Consider the following 14,192-nt stretch of genomic DNA (forward strand, 5'->3'; position numbering starts at 1 on the left):
GAAGCCTGTTTCTGCTCCCCAGCCCAGGGAGGCATGCACCACTGAGCTTGGCTTTCTATAAGGGTGCTAGGATTCAAACTCTGATCTCTGTGCTTAAGCAACAAGCTGTTGCCCTGTCTCTTTATTTATTCTTTTTCTTCACTCTTTCTAGTTCTGTCTAATCCAGGCCTTCTCAATAATCCTTTGCCGAAACATTCACAGAAGTTTTATAATTAAATACTATAGTTGAACAATCACCTGCATACTGATGGTTCTAGAATCCATCCTGTGGCTCTCTTATTATGGGGAAATCTTTAGTGAGTCCCTGAGGCCCCATCTCCTCGTGGAAGCATCCATGACTTACTATCATCACCTTGGCAACCTGACAAATGAGATGCTCCCTGTACTCCATCCTTGCTTTGCGGTTTAGAGTCTGTGGATTCTACCTAAGGGCTTTCAGTACCTCTTCAAATACGCTTTCCCTACTAAAACTTTCATCTATGTTCCTTCCCTCTCCAGTCCCTTCTGTTGCTCCAAATTCAAGTGTAGGGTAGCATGTCCTAATAACTAAGGTGTATTGAAAGTGTACATATGTCCAGTGCTGTGCTAAGAGGTTTTTTTTTTTATATGCGTAGTAAATGTTTTGTTCTCACAGAGCTCTAAGAGGTAGGCTCTATTACTATCTCTGTAATCAAATAAAAAAGACTGAATCAAAGAGAGGGAAATAACTTTCCACAGTGTACTTAGCAAGTAAGAAGTGGAGCTGGGTTTCTTACCCTGGTAGCCTGTGCCTGTAAGCATTGTTTCACAGTGATTTAAAAGTTCTCAAACTGTCGAGTTGACAGTCAGAGTCTGGTGAGGCCTGAGGATGTGGCCCTTCCCAGATGCTTCAAAGCCCTGTTAGGAATATCTCAGTCCCCATGAAACCCTATTTTCAGGTTTACCAGAAAATTTGGTAGGAACGGGATTGATGTCCTTTGACTTTTTAAAAATAAAATCAGAATGATGTTCGGTGGGTGTGGTATTGCACACCTTTAGTCCCAGCATGGGGAAAGCCAGCTAGTTCCAGGACAGCCAGAACTACACAGAGAAATCCTGTTTCGAAAAACCAAAAATAAATAAATATTTAAAAGAAATTCTGATTAAAATAAATAAAGCTTTGGGGCTGGAGAGATGGTTCAGTCATTAAGAGCACTGGTTGCTCTTCTAGAGGTCCTGAGTTCAATTCCCACCAACCACATGGTGACTCAGAATCATCTAGAATGGGATCTGGTGCCCTCTTCTGTCCTGCAGACATAGGAGAAGACAGAGCACTCATAAGAAAGGAAGAAAGAAAAGAAAGAAAGAAAGAAAGAAAAGAAAGAAAGAAAGAAAGAAAGCTTTGAAAGACCCAGGTCCTGCACCTGTCCATGGTCACTAGCCAAGTCACTGAGTCCACTCAAGATGGATTGTCAGTTGGCAATAAATTTAAGCAAACTGTGTTAGACAGGAGCATGGGACATCTCTGTGCAGTTGTCTTAAGTACCACTTATTATGTGGCATCAGTAAATGTACCCATGAGATGCACTATTACCTGGTACATTCTCTGTGTTCCCCTGAACAGGTCATTTGTAATGCAGCAGGCTCTTATCAGAACCTCACTAAGCTGCTCTCCTGTGGTCAAGCCTTACTCTCACTAGTATTTTTTTCTACATAAACACATTGTTTGGAGAAACCCTACTGTGGGATTAGGTCAACTTTGCACACAGGCTCCATGAAAGTGGCACTTAATTTTATGGTGTCTAAGAGTTGTCATGCATCTTTTGTATAATAAAGTGGGTGTATACATGATTTCTCCTTTTTAGAATTGAAACTAAAAGACTATGAGGTAATTTACAAAGTCAGAAGGCACTAATACAATCTTGTGGCCCCTTTGCTAGGTACTTTTAAGACTCAGTGGATGGAACCCTTTCCCCATACTATTAGCTTGACATAAAACAAATTTACAACATTATTATGGGAACCCAGAACTTCTCTATTTGTATTTTTAGAACTTACTAGATTTCCCCAAGTGTGGATTAGTTCAGTTACTGTGTTAATAAACAAACAACAAATAAAAACAACCAAACAAGCAAACACTTCGGAGAAGTAGGTAACACCTCCTATTTATTCCATTTAATCTGTGTGACAACCGAGAATTTAGGGAACTAAGTGAAAGATGCCAGCTTTAGGTGAGAAACAATGACTTTGTACTTGAACACTGTTCCTTGATAGGCCAGAAGCTTGGGAATTTCTAGAACCTCCCCTTTTGCTTGTGGTCAGATGCTGAAAGTGTGACGCTAATGGGAAAGGATCTGACTCCAAAATAATATCTCAAATACCTCGTACTGTTTGTCGTTCAGGATTGTCCCTGCTTTGTATTGCCATAGCTTCTATTCCTGCCAAGAAATGGTGTGAGCAGCTGGAAACTGCGCACGAAAGGAGCCGAACTTTACTATGTAGTAGATTCCAGCACTCCAAACCAACGAAAGTTCCAATAGTCCGCTTCTAGTGAGGTTGGCTAAGACAGCTCACAAATCGGAATTTGTGACGACAGACAGTTCTGTGGGCCTCACTCACCTTCACCGTTACCTCGGACCCAAATCCCACCGCACTTGGTCCCTGGGCCGCCTGCGATCGCCCTCTTTAAGAGCTTGCTCCGCGGGACTAACGTTTGAACCGGCCCTGGCGCCCCTCCTCCGCCTCCGATTGGCTGGGGACGGCGCACGAGGCACATCGGCCCGCCCAGAACGGTTGGCGGCGCTTTGTGATTGGCGTTCGAGGAGTCTATATAAGGCGCTGTGTGGGGCTCGTTCCGCTCAGTTTAGCGACCAACGCAGATCAGGTTTGTTGTCTGCGGCGAAGAGGCGGAGGGGGCTACGCATCACCGGGTCTTTTCTCCACCGAGCTTTCAGCCGCCGAGGGTGCACCCCAGAGGCGATCCTGTTTCCGCCTCCCTCTCCTCTCGCAGCTTCGGCGTTCACCCCATCGTCTAGGCGCCACTCTCGAGAAGCGGAGGCAGGATGGAGTTCAAGCTGGAGGCTCACCGCATCGTCAGCATCTCCCTCGGCAAGATCTACAACTCGCGGGTCCAGCGCGGCGGCATCAAGCTACACAAGAACCTCTTGGTGTCGTTGGTGCTGCGCAGCGCCCGCCAGGTCTACCTGAGTGACCCGTGCCCTGGCCTCTACCTGGCCGGCCCTACGGGTATCCCGACGGTGCCGCCGCCTCAGCAGCCCGGAGAGCCGGTGGCCGGGCCACCCTCCGGTTGGGGAGAGCCGCCTCCGCCGTCCGCCCGCGCCGCCTGGCCGGAGCCCGAGCCGCAGCCTCAGCGCCCTTCGGTGTGCCACACGCCGGGAACGGGAAGCTCGGAGCCGGTGGCCGCCGTGGCCGGAGCTGGGGACGCTCTCCCGGGCCGAGAGGCAGACTCGGCGGCAGCTGCTTGGGGCCGCGTGGAGCGTCCGCGCGCGATGGCTTCTGGAGGCGGCCCGGACACGTGCCCCGAGGGGCCCCGGGCAGTGCGCCGCCCGTGCGGCTGTCCCCCGGCCCGGGAGGAGCAGCCAGCCGAGGACGGTTCCCCCGCGCCACCCGCCCCGTGTCCCAGGAAGCGCGGCGCAGCGGGAGTGGGTGGTGGCCGCGCTGGCTGCCCGGCGCCCGGCTCGACCCCTCTCAAGAAGCCGCGCCGGAACTCGGAAGAGCAGCCGAGCACCGGCGAGGAGGACACGGACACGGACGAGGAGATGGAGACCGGGAACGTGGCAAACCTCATCAGCATCTTCGGCTCTAGCTTCTCGGGACTCCTACGGAAAAGCCCTGCGGGCGGCCGGGAGGAAGAGGAGGCGGAGGAGAGCGGCCCGGAAGCCGCCGAGCCTGGGCAGATCTGCTGCGACAAGCCGGTGCTGAGAGACATGAGCCCCTGGAGCACAGCCATCGTGGCCTTCTGAGTCTCCGGGGCCCGAGCGGCTGGAGCTTGAGCAGCGGGCGTCCCCGAAGTTCGGCCGTGGCCTTTCCCGGCCCCGAGGACGAGCCGAGACCGTAGGCGCTGGGCGCGTAGGGGGAGACTGGTTGCTGCCGGGCAGCACATCGCCCCGAACGGGGCAGCCCGGCTGGGCCGTGGCTCTCGAGTCTCACGCAGAGAGACCTAGAGTTGGAGGCTTATCGGAAGAGGACGATCGATCGTTAAATTTTGTGTCTGTGTGTGACTGTGTGTGTGTGTGTGTGTGTGTGTGTGTGTGTGTGTGTGTGTGTGTGTGTGTGTGTGTGTGTCCGTGTGTAAGTTTGTCTTGTGTTGTTGAGACTGTTCTGTGGTTCTGGAATGCACCACCCCTTCCCCGGGGCTTGAGACTTTTGGGGGCGCAGACAGGGACTTTCCTCTGCCAGCAGCACAGAAAAGGAAGCTGCTGAATGGCTCGAGGCAGGGGAGTTCCCCATTTGATCTTGGGGGAGAGAGGGACTTTACACACTCTCATGAAAGCTAGAACCTCATCGGCGCGCCGAGTGGCGTTTCCTCACAGGATTTCCTCAGACGAGAGGGAGTTCGCCTGGAGTAGAGACTTGTATTATTTTTCTCCCTCCCTACCTTTCTCTGGCACGGAAGAAGCGCTTCTACCCTGTGATTACTCTGGGACAGCAGAACATTAAGGGACCTTCAATTCCTCAAAGGGGATAAAAAAGCTTGGTGAACTTCACAGAAGAGTTCAAGCTTGGAAATACGGAGTTTATAGAGAAAAGATATATTTTTAAAAGCTCTAGCTCAGAACTTACTACACAGTGCTTTTAAAAAGTGTTTAATGAAACAAAGTTTACAGACGAGCTCTAAGTGGAAGGACCTTATGGTTTTGTAGATACGGTGACTCCAGTCTTTGTTGTATAAAGGTTGGGGGAGCTGATAAGGTTTTTGTACAGTATTTTCTCCTCCTCTGTATTGATTTTTGTATAAAAATGTAACTTTACGTGTCTAACACGTATTAAATATTTTGAAGCAACTCCATTGCCTGCTTGTATGTAATCACCTGTCTGGGTTTTCAACAAAGTGGGGGGAGGGGCAGTCAGTCTGGGAAATGGAAGGTGTGGTTCTTAAGAGTCAGTCATTGACAGACTAGGGACATTGTTGGTTGTCTTAAGTATCAAGAGACATATTTAAGGGCTTTGTTTTTGTTTTTCACACACATCCCTATCTCAGAGGACTACTGATAGATACCAGTATCAATGACTGTCTGGCAGGTTCTTGAAACCTGCCGCTACAACTGCCTTTTCTAGAGCCATCACAGGCCAGCTTGTTTTTCTCTAGTCTGCTTGGAATCTTTAATATTAAGTAATTTCAAGCACCGAGTTTTAAAGACATATCCTCAGATGTTTCCACCAAAACTTCCTTTCTGTCTTCTGTTAATTTATAGACCATGGATCATTTTTTAGATTTGAATGGGGGTGGGGTGGGGTAGATAACAACTTACTTCAGAAGTCTATTAGGACCAAACATGAAGAAACCAATGAGATTGACTTATCTAAATGTTCAGACCCATCTCTGTGTTCTGCTAGGTAAGATTGAAATTTCACTTTTTTTTTTTTTAAGTTTTCTAGTTTAGTTGTAGAAAGTAAATGCATTGGTGAAAGTGAAATTATGTGCCTCAAACCAGAGGAGGAAGGAGGCCAAGGAGGGTTGGGTAAATTTAATTCTCATTTAGCAGAACTGCCTGATTTGTTGTCACCTACATGATGACATAAGTGTTTTGGTCATGATACAGAGGAAAGCCAAGTCAATTTAAAGGGACCGTTTTGTCTAATGCAAAATGTTTCAGTATTTGAGAGGTAGTGATCTCTTAGGGGCAAGCCAATTAGAGACTGTGTTTTAAAACATAATTGCTAGCACTTGAAAAGATAGCACCAGTTTTTAACTAGAGTGCTTAAAAGACAGGAGAAACTGAGGAAAGAGACAAAGGCTGTATAGCCGTAGACAAAAGGAGCATGTGATGGAATGCCTTGGCCCTAGCTTAAGTTCTAATTCCCTTAACTGTCATAGTGCAGGAGGCTATTGCTTTGCTCTTTCTGTAAGACTCTTGACTGGTTCTTTAAGCAGGGGAGCTGTTGGCTTTCTACTCCACCACGATTATATATACATAGAATAAAAGCGAGGTGTTATGAAATTGCCTTGTTTTTCTTTTAGACATTAGCGACTTAAGCTCTATTTTAACTACTAAGGATACATTAAGTGGATCTTAAGGTGTCTGGGGCCTTAATTCTGCAAACATTTTCTATTACTAGAATGCAGTTATGCTTGAACAGCTGTCTCAGAGTGCTTTTATATTTGAAAGGGGTAACATTTGGTGTGAAAAGAGCTGTGTGTTCGTTTTAGATGACACTAAGTTCCCTCTTCATCCTTGGTTTCACACGAAAATGAACCATGGGACTATGTATCTGCTTAATTTAGGAGAATGTAAATTGGAAAAAGTTTCTACAGCATCTTTCTGTTGCACAAACCAAACAGTGTAACAGCATGGGCTAGGCGGGATGCCTAGATTTTCATACCTTGGTCCTGTCACTTTTCTCTGAGGCCTTTGTGTTGCTTCAACTCTGTTTTGTTTTGGTTTTTTTCAAGTGTAAAAGTAGGATAATTGTACTTACCTCATAAAGTTGTAAAAATTACTGAGTTAATGGTCTTGGAAAGTACTTCATTCCTGCAGGGCAAGGTGACACAAGCCAGTAGTCCCCAGCGCTTGGGAAGCTGAGTCAGGAGGTTCTCCAGTTTGAAGCTAGCAAAGGCTACACCCTGTCTCAGACTCAAACCAAATACCTCCTACTTGGGAAGCACTCAACTGTTGTTATCGTTGCCATAGAAGTGAATTGTGTGTATAAATAAGATGATGGGCTGAGAGAATTGTGTCCATTTGTAGGAAAGGAGAAAAGGAACTTTCTATTTTTAAATGATCCTATCAGCAAATATAGGTACTTTTTATTCTTTTTTTCCCCCTGGCAGGCATGAAGCTTTGTTCTACCAGCAGTTTGTTGCTGTGTCTGTCTCACACCAACCCTGTGACTTTCTTGGATTTTATCAGCTCTATTTTCAGGAAGGAGTAAGCAGGAGTAAAAACTCACAAAGAACAAAGTTCTTGTTGACATACAAATGCTTTCAGTGATGAGTAAAGGGAAAAAAAATAGAGCATAGAGCTATGTTTAGCTCTAATTGTTGGGCATAGAATGTTTCTTAAGCCATACTTGTTGCTAGGCCTGGACATCTTGATACTCAGGTAGGATTATCAGAACTAGATAAGATACAGTGTGTTTAGAGTTATCTAGCCTTTTTGGATGGGGACCACTTTGAGAGGGTTTCTATTCTCTTCATTAAATTAACCATTCTAGCATTAGAAATTGAACCCAAGACCCCAAAAATGTTAGATGGTCATTCTACCACTGAGCTGGACCCCCGAGTTGAAAACTTTTAACAGCTCTGTAAAAGCCAGGTGTTTAAAGGGATTTGGGCACAGATTTGGTGGCACATGCATTTAATTCCAGCATTCAGGAGGCAGAGGCAGGCAGATGTCTGTGAGTCTGAGGTCAGTCTAATTTACATAACAAGTTCCAGGACAGTCAGAGATACATAGAGCAGGTCTTATTAAAAACAAAACAAAAGTACTCTAAGAAGATCACATTAATTGAGAATAAGTAAAGGTGATAGAATTTAGTTCCGTGCTTCCCAACTACGTCACGTTCAAAAACCATCCCTAGGATTTGGGGGAATCACTAATGATGGGAAACTTGAATTGCTGCTCCAAAACGCCTTGCTTCTTTCTCTCTGTGGCTCCTAACAGTGTTATCCTTCCTTCCACTGATGGTAGAATAGGTTTAGAATGGGGAGTTGTAGGGAATGTACCTTTTAACTTCTTTGGCAGAACACTCAGAATAAAACATGTTAGTATTTGGAAAGAAGTTAATGACAGAACTGCCCCCATTTTATCCTGAGGTTAACCTGAGTCTCTTTCACATATTTGGTGTAACAATGTTGCTTAGAGCCAGTATGTGGTAGTCTAAAGCCTCATACTGTGGCATAGAGGATGGCAGAAATTTATTTCTTTATAGTTTTTTTTTTTTTTTTTTTTTTGTAGAGTTAGTTCAGTTCACTGAATATCCAAGGGACTTCTGGTCTTTTGCCCTAAATATTTTATTCTTGTCCTGTTTGTGAAATTTTCATTCTCCTAGACTCCCTTTTATCCCAGCAGTTCCTAAAAGAAGATGAGATGAAAAGAAATGCTGATCCAACCTTCCATGACTATGAAAGGAGCCTTTACTGTGAGGTACAGTGCTCCAGTGGGGAGTGAGGTTGGCTTCCCAGGATTCCTGGCACTCTGTCCAGTAATGAGCAGTTTGTCTCTCAGCCTTTGAACCATTGTTCAAATTAAAAGTTCTACCCTGTGGAAAGCTTTGAGAGGAAAAACAGTAAAAGCAGAGTTGATGTTAGGCCTCATTTCTATCTTAATTCATGCCCTTAGACTTTTTCAGTAATATCTTCCTTCCTTCCTTTCTTTCTTTCTTTCTTTCTTTCTTTCTTTCTTTCTTTCTTTCTTTCTTTCGTCTTTCTTTTCTTTTTTCCCCTCCAAGACAGGGTTTCTCTGTGAAGCCCAGGCTGGCCTCAAAAACACCAAAATCCACCTGCCTCTGCTTCCCAAGTGTTGGGACTAAAGGTGTGCGCCACCACCACCACCACCTGGCTAGTAATAATAAGGGCACAATAGGGAAAGAATATGAAAGCTAGGAGTGTAAAACATACACAACTAGCAGAATGTCTCCTTCCTGATTTGGTTTTTCCCCCACCCCCTCCCCCAATGGGAATGAAGGTTTTAAAAATAAATAGCCTTTCTGGCAATTTCCCTGTCCCAGAGGGATATAGCCCAAATCATCTTTGCTGGACTGCATTCTGGGGTTTGTTTCAGGCCTTTGGAATTCTACAGGCAGAGAAGGCGAAGCCTCCGGGGACTGCATTCCTAAAAAGGCCTCTCTTCCCTTCTCTGTAGACCCACAGCAGTGTGCACCATGGGATGCTGCCCGCTTAGGGACTAGTCCTGGCTGTCATCTGTGGAAGCTGTAGAAAGAACAACTGGCCTTCACTAGCATAGCCACTGAACATCTCCAGCAGGTGACTCAGGGGCAGGGTAGGTCTGTGATGCTGTGGGTAAACCTAGACTTAACTAAGCATTTTCTATGATATGTTTCGAGACCTGGTCACCAGGCCTGTGTCATAAGCCACATCCCTAACTTAAGGACGGTGAGAATTAGCTGTCCCTGACTCCTTTAACCAAGCTTAACCCTGGCTCCAGTTCTCTGGTTTCTTTCCATCAATTGGACCTCTGCCAGCAGTTTTCCCTGGCCCTAAGGCAAGGCTCCTTTCAGTTATTTGAGTACTCAGGGATATGCTGAAAGTCCTGTTCCCAACTGCTTATTCTTCCATCCATCCCCTGACCCTGCCTAGCAGGGCATCAGCAGGGAGCTTGCTTGTTCTGAGGTAACAAAGGGAAAACCAAAGCAGAACCAAATTAAACTGTTCTCTTCAACTCAGCAAACCTGTGTTCCATGGACTCCAAACACTAAGGTGGAAGATGCCTCGGCTGCTTTTCACTTTATTCCCTTCTTGCATCCCAGATAGCCATCCAGTAGGCTTCTCCAAGTTGCTACTAACTGCCAACATCCCTCCTGATCTTCCCAGCACAGATCCTTGCATCCACACTGCAGGTGTTTCTGCTCCTGTTTGTCTCTCTGGTCTTCCTAGGCCATCTTACTGTGAGGGCACTTTGAGGAAGAGTCTGCTCAGGGAAGAAGAGCTATGATTGGGAAAGTGACAGCCCACTAAAAAAGAGTAAAGAGTAATATTTGCTGACCATCAAACTTGCAAAGAGTCTCCCAAAACTCTGGATGCTGGAGATCAAGCCACAGCTGTGCTGGCTGGAAGATGTCATCCTTTCTCTGTGCCTCACCAGATCCCCAATCCCTGCATAATAGCAGGGGTGGGTAGGGGAGTCTACTCACTGGAAACAGGAGCAGCAGCTGAAAGCCGGCTTGGCTGGTGGCCAGGTGCAGGAAAGGAGAGGCGAAGCCAGGGGAGCCCACACGTGGGCTCCACAGCCTCGCCTCCATCCTTTGCTGGGACTGCATGTGCTGCCTTATAGAAGAGATAATGAATCTCAGAACCACTTGGATGGAGAAATCCAAAAGGCCTCTTTGCCTCGTCTCCCCCCCCCCCAGCCCCCCTCTAGTCTTTGATGGATCAATAGAGGCTTTTTACAGGGAGAGTGGCTAGATGTGGGAGAAGGAAGCCACTATTGGCATCATGCAGCAAGAGTCCTACCAGCAGGAAGAGGCTTGTGAGTCCAGGGTTGCAGGGAGTGGGCAGTCACGGTGAGGAACTGCCACTGAGTCAAGTTCTCTGCTGCGCGAGGTCTGCTGTGGGCCAAGGGAATTTAGGGCAAGCACACCCCGCCCACCTTCTTCTCCCTGGCTTTTCTTAAGCCGTACCTCTTTTCTTCAGACAGTTTCCAAGTTTTATTTTTGGTTTGGAAAAGGGTGAAAATTCCTTGACATCTGCATTCAGCAGCTCCCTTCCCCCACAAAGTGACCTACTTTAGAGAGTAGAGTGACTTTTATTTTTACGGCCATGGGAGAAATCACTAAAAGCAAAGACGCTGAAGTCCAGGGACTTGGGACATTGTCGGGGGGGGGGGGTTACTGTCCTATGATTTCTGTGGGTGTCCTCTAGCTCTTATCTCCATACTCTTTTAAAGGATGCTTTCTTAGTGACACTGTGGGAACAGCTGTCAAGATATACATGTTGGTGATTCTGGTGTGGGCTGGCCCAGCTGTCTGCTTCATAGCCCCTAGTCACCTCAGCAGCAGGCATCTGGCCTCCCAAGGTGGCTCTTGCTCCTGCTCTTGGGGCTCCTGAATGCCCACATGAGAAAAGAGGAGAGAGTTGCTTCTCAGGCAGGACAGAATAAATGAGGTCACCAGCAAGCAAGCTGTGCATCTTGAGTATTCTAGTGAGACCTCAAGTAAAAGAAGATTTCAAAGTCACCCCCACCTGGTGCCATGAGACCCTTCTGAAGAAGAAGACTAGGAACTCGAAACTGAAAAATGTGACTCAACTCAGGAAGTCACTCATTTCTCTTGGTTTCTATTTGTGTGTGTGTGTGTGTGTGTGCTTTATAATTGTGATTAAAAGAGGCAAAGTTAAAAAATATACTTATGGTGCTGGAGAGATGGCTCAGAGGTTAAGAGCACTGACTGTTCTTCCAGAGGTCCTGAGTTCAATTCCCAGCAACCACATGGTGGCTCACAACCATCCATTATGAGAACTGGTACCCTCTTCTAGTGTGCAGATATACATGGAAGCAGAATATTGTATACATAAATAAATAAAATATTAAAAAATATATACATATGCTTATGAAGGCACACACCTTTAATGCCAGTACTTGGGAGGCAGAGGCAGGTGGATCTCTGAGTTCGAGGCCACCCTGGAATACAGAGTGAGTTCCAGGATGGCCAGGGCTACACAAAGAAACCCTGTCTCAAAAATAAATAAAAAACCCTCCAAACCAAAAACTAACTAACAAAACAAAGCAAAGTAGACATTAGGCAAAGCACATAAAAGATAAGGAAATTTTTTTAAAAAAAATTTAAAACAAAACAAGCAGACATTTCTACTGATCTCACAATCAAATGTGAATTCCTCAACTTTAGATTACCGGAGGCCTAGCTCCCTCTTACCATTCCTTCCTTTGCATGCTGCCCCCAGCCATATGGAATGATTTACAGTTTGAGAAACATTCCTGAAGGCTTCTGGACCTTTCTATATATCTTCCTCATGGGGTTGTGGTCGAGTTTAGCTACAGTCCTCAGAGCTATGAGAGTAAAAAAATCTTGCTTGCTTTGGCAGCACATTGACTAAAACTGGAATAATACAGAGAAGATTAGCATGGCCCCTGCTCAAGGATGACATGCAAAACTGGGAAGTGTTACATATTTAAAAAGAAAAGGAGCTCCAGGAAGAAGGAAGAGCAGAAAGCTAAGGCCTAGAAGCAGGGGCTGGTGCAGGCTACTTACTGCCATGGGAGGGAAGCCGCAGAGAGCTCATGGGAAACAAGGGACAAAGAAAATTTCACAGAGCCAAGATTGTCATGGATGAAATTTAACATGTTCTGGTAGAAGATGAGAGAAAGGAGATTAGAGAGTGAGTGGAGGGACAGCTGTGGAGGTTCTGGCTATAACTTCCTTTGCCCTTTGAGCTGGCACAAAAGTAAACAAGAACTAAGGTGGCAGAAAGGAGCTGAGGTCAATTGAAAGGCTTGCATATACCATAGCAGAACCAATGGAGGAAGGAACATATATACATATACATATATATATATATATATATATATATATATATATATATATATAGTGTCTTATCAGGGGGAATAAGCACCTTCTATTCTGCCTTCTGTAAAATATCAGAGACACTAATAAATTACTCCAGGGACCTTGTTAGTTTCAGCCTACAATCTCTTCTTCACTGCCAATCGACAGAGACCCTTGCAGTTTACACTCCAACGTACCAGTTGGCAAGGCAACAAACTGCTATAGATTCTGAAAAAATAAAGGGATGGTTTCCCAGAGCCCTAGTGCCACCAGCTACCATGCCTAAGGAGAGAGGTTTCTGATGTACCATCCCCTAAACACGTTAAGAGTCTAAGATATTGGAATGCTAGCATTTTCCATGAAGAAGGCAATGTTTGGTTTTCTTACCTGCAGAAAACACACATATGTACACTTGGGATGCCACATGTAGTTATTCCCATTTGGAAAGTCCTTCATGAATGAAATTTTCTCTCCCTTTCCCTCCCCACCAAGTCTGACCTCATCTGTCAGTGTTGTAGAGGATTAGTCGGAGGCTGGAAACAGGTTGAGACATGTCCAACCAAGAGACTCCAGATACTGAGAAGAGAGGGAGGAGAGCCAAGCAGCTTTGGGTCGGTTAAGGCAACTGGAAGGAGAGTAAAGAGAGGAAAGGAGGAGTGGGAGAGAGTGGCGTGGACGGATGGGAAAGGCAAGAGAGACAGATGTCTGTGATGATTTCAAGAGAAACAAGACTAAAATAAGCTCAGAGTCAGAAAACAGGAGGAATGTGAGAAGTAGGAAAAGACTGAACTGTAGATTGGGTGAGAGAAAAGTCCTGCTCAGGTGGAGAAATAGTCAAGTCCTCCAGAGAGAGCATAGGGCAAAATGTCAAAGAAGGAATAGGTCCTCTTGGTAGTGGGATCATTTCCTGTTAAAATTATGTTAGTGATTTACAAACCATCATCACTACTAGACTTCTGTCCCAGTGTTTTAAAAAGCTAGGGTGAGGCCGGGCATTGGTGGTGCATGCCTTTAATCCCAGCACTTGAAAGGCAGAGGCAGGCAGATCTCTATGAGTTCAAGGCCAGCTTGGTCTACAGGGTGGGTGTGAAGATAGACTCCAAAGCTACACAGAGAAATCCTGTCATGAAAAAACAAACAAAAAAACCAAAAAACCACAAACAAACAAACAAAAGCTAGGGTGAGGTCTTAACTTGTAGGTCTGTACATGCTTAGCCCACCCAGGAACAAAATGAAACCTAGAGCCCAAAGTTCCTCCAGCCTGTTTGCTTTCTGTTTTCATTAGCTGAAGCTATTTATTTCTAAAAATAAACAGATCACCTCCTCTGCCAGGTTCCACTTCTGCATCTAGGGCCTTCTCTTGGATTTTGTCTGATACTCCTCTCACACTCCCTCTCAGTACCAGGATAACAACACAGTTCATCTCTCCCCTGCCTTCCCGCTGTAGTTCATTCCTGTGCCTGCTTTCCAGTTTCTACTGTGAGCACCCTTGACTTTAAGCACTCACGTTAGTCTGTTTTCCCTTCTGTCTCAACACTCTGCTCCCCAAGCTCTAACTATTAACTAAGAGGTTACTCATCCTACAGAATAATTTGGTGATATTATCAGTCTCTGGCATCCCATATCCTTCTGTCTGTCGGTCAGCCTCTCATTCAACCATCACTTGCTGCCTAGTCTATGCAGGAACTGGATACAAAGATGAATAAAGAACTTGATGTCTAGACAGAGGAAGGACATAAAAATTGATGACTATAATCCGGATTGAATACTATAATAGTACAAGAATTTGATGAGGGATGCTTAGTCTAGAGAGA

General features: G+C 45.7%; 1 protein-coding gene and 1 non-coding gene across 2 annotated transcripts; both read left to right on the forward strand.

Annotated features, from left to right (window-relative positions):
• Positions 1–2,327: 2,327 nt before the first annotated feature.
• On the forward strand, positions 2,328–4,987 carry Ier5 (immediate early response 5). The gene has a single exon (XM_027417347.2). It carries the CDS (start codon positions 3,021–3,023, stop codon positions 3,939–3,941), a length of 921 nt encoding a protein of 306 aa, XP_027273148.1. The 5' UTR covers positions 2,328–3,020; the 3' UTR covers positions 3,942–4,987.
• Positions 4,988–11,905: 6,918 nt separating this feature from the next.
• On the forward strand, positions 11,906–12,008 carry LOC113835976. Its single transcript, XR_003485877.1, has one exon. It is a non-coding gene; the product is annotated as a U6 spliceosomal RNA (small nuclear RNA).
• Positions 12,009–14,192: the final 2,184 nt, after the last annotated feature.

This window comes from Cricetulus griseus, chromosome 5 (genome assembly GCF_003668045.3).
Source record: "Cricetulus griseus strain 17A/GY chromosome 5, alternate assembly CriGri-PICRH-1.0, whole genome shotgun sequence".
Classification (NCBI taxonomy): domain Eukaryota; kingdom Metazoa; phylum Chordata; class Mammalia; order Rodentia; family Cricetidae; genus Cricetulus; species Cricetulus griseus.

Coding starts and splice junctions, on each gene's coding strand:
- Ier5 (XM_027417347.2), top strand. CDS start 3,021: ATGGAGTTCAAGCTGGAGGCTCACCGCATCGTCAGCATCTCCCTCGGC.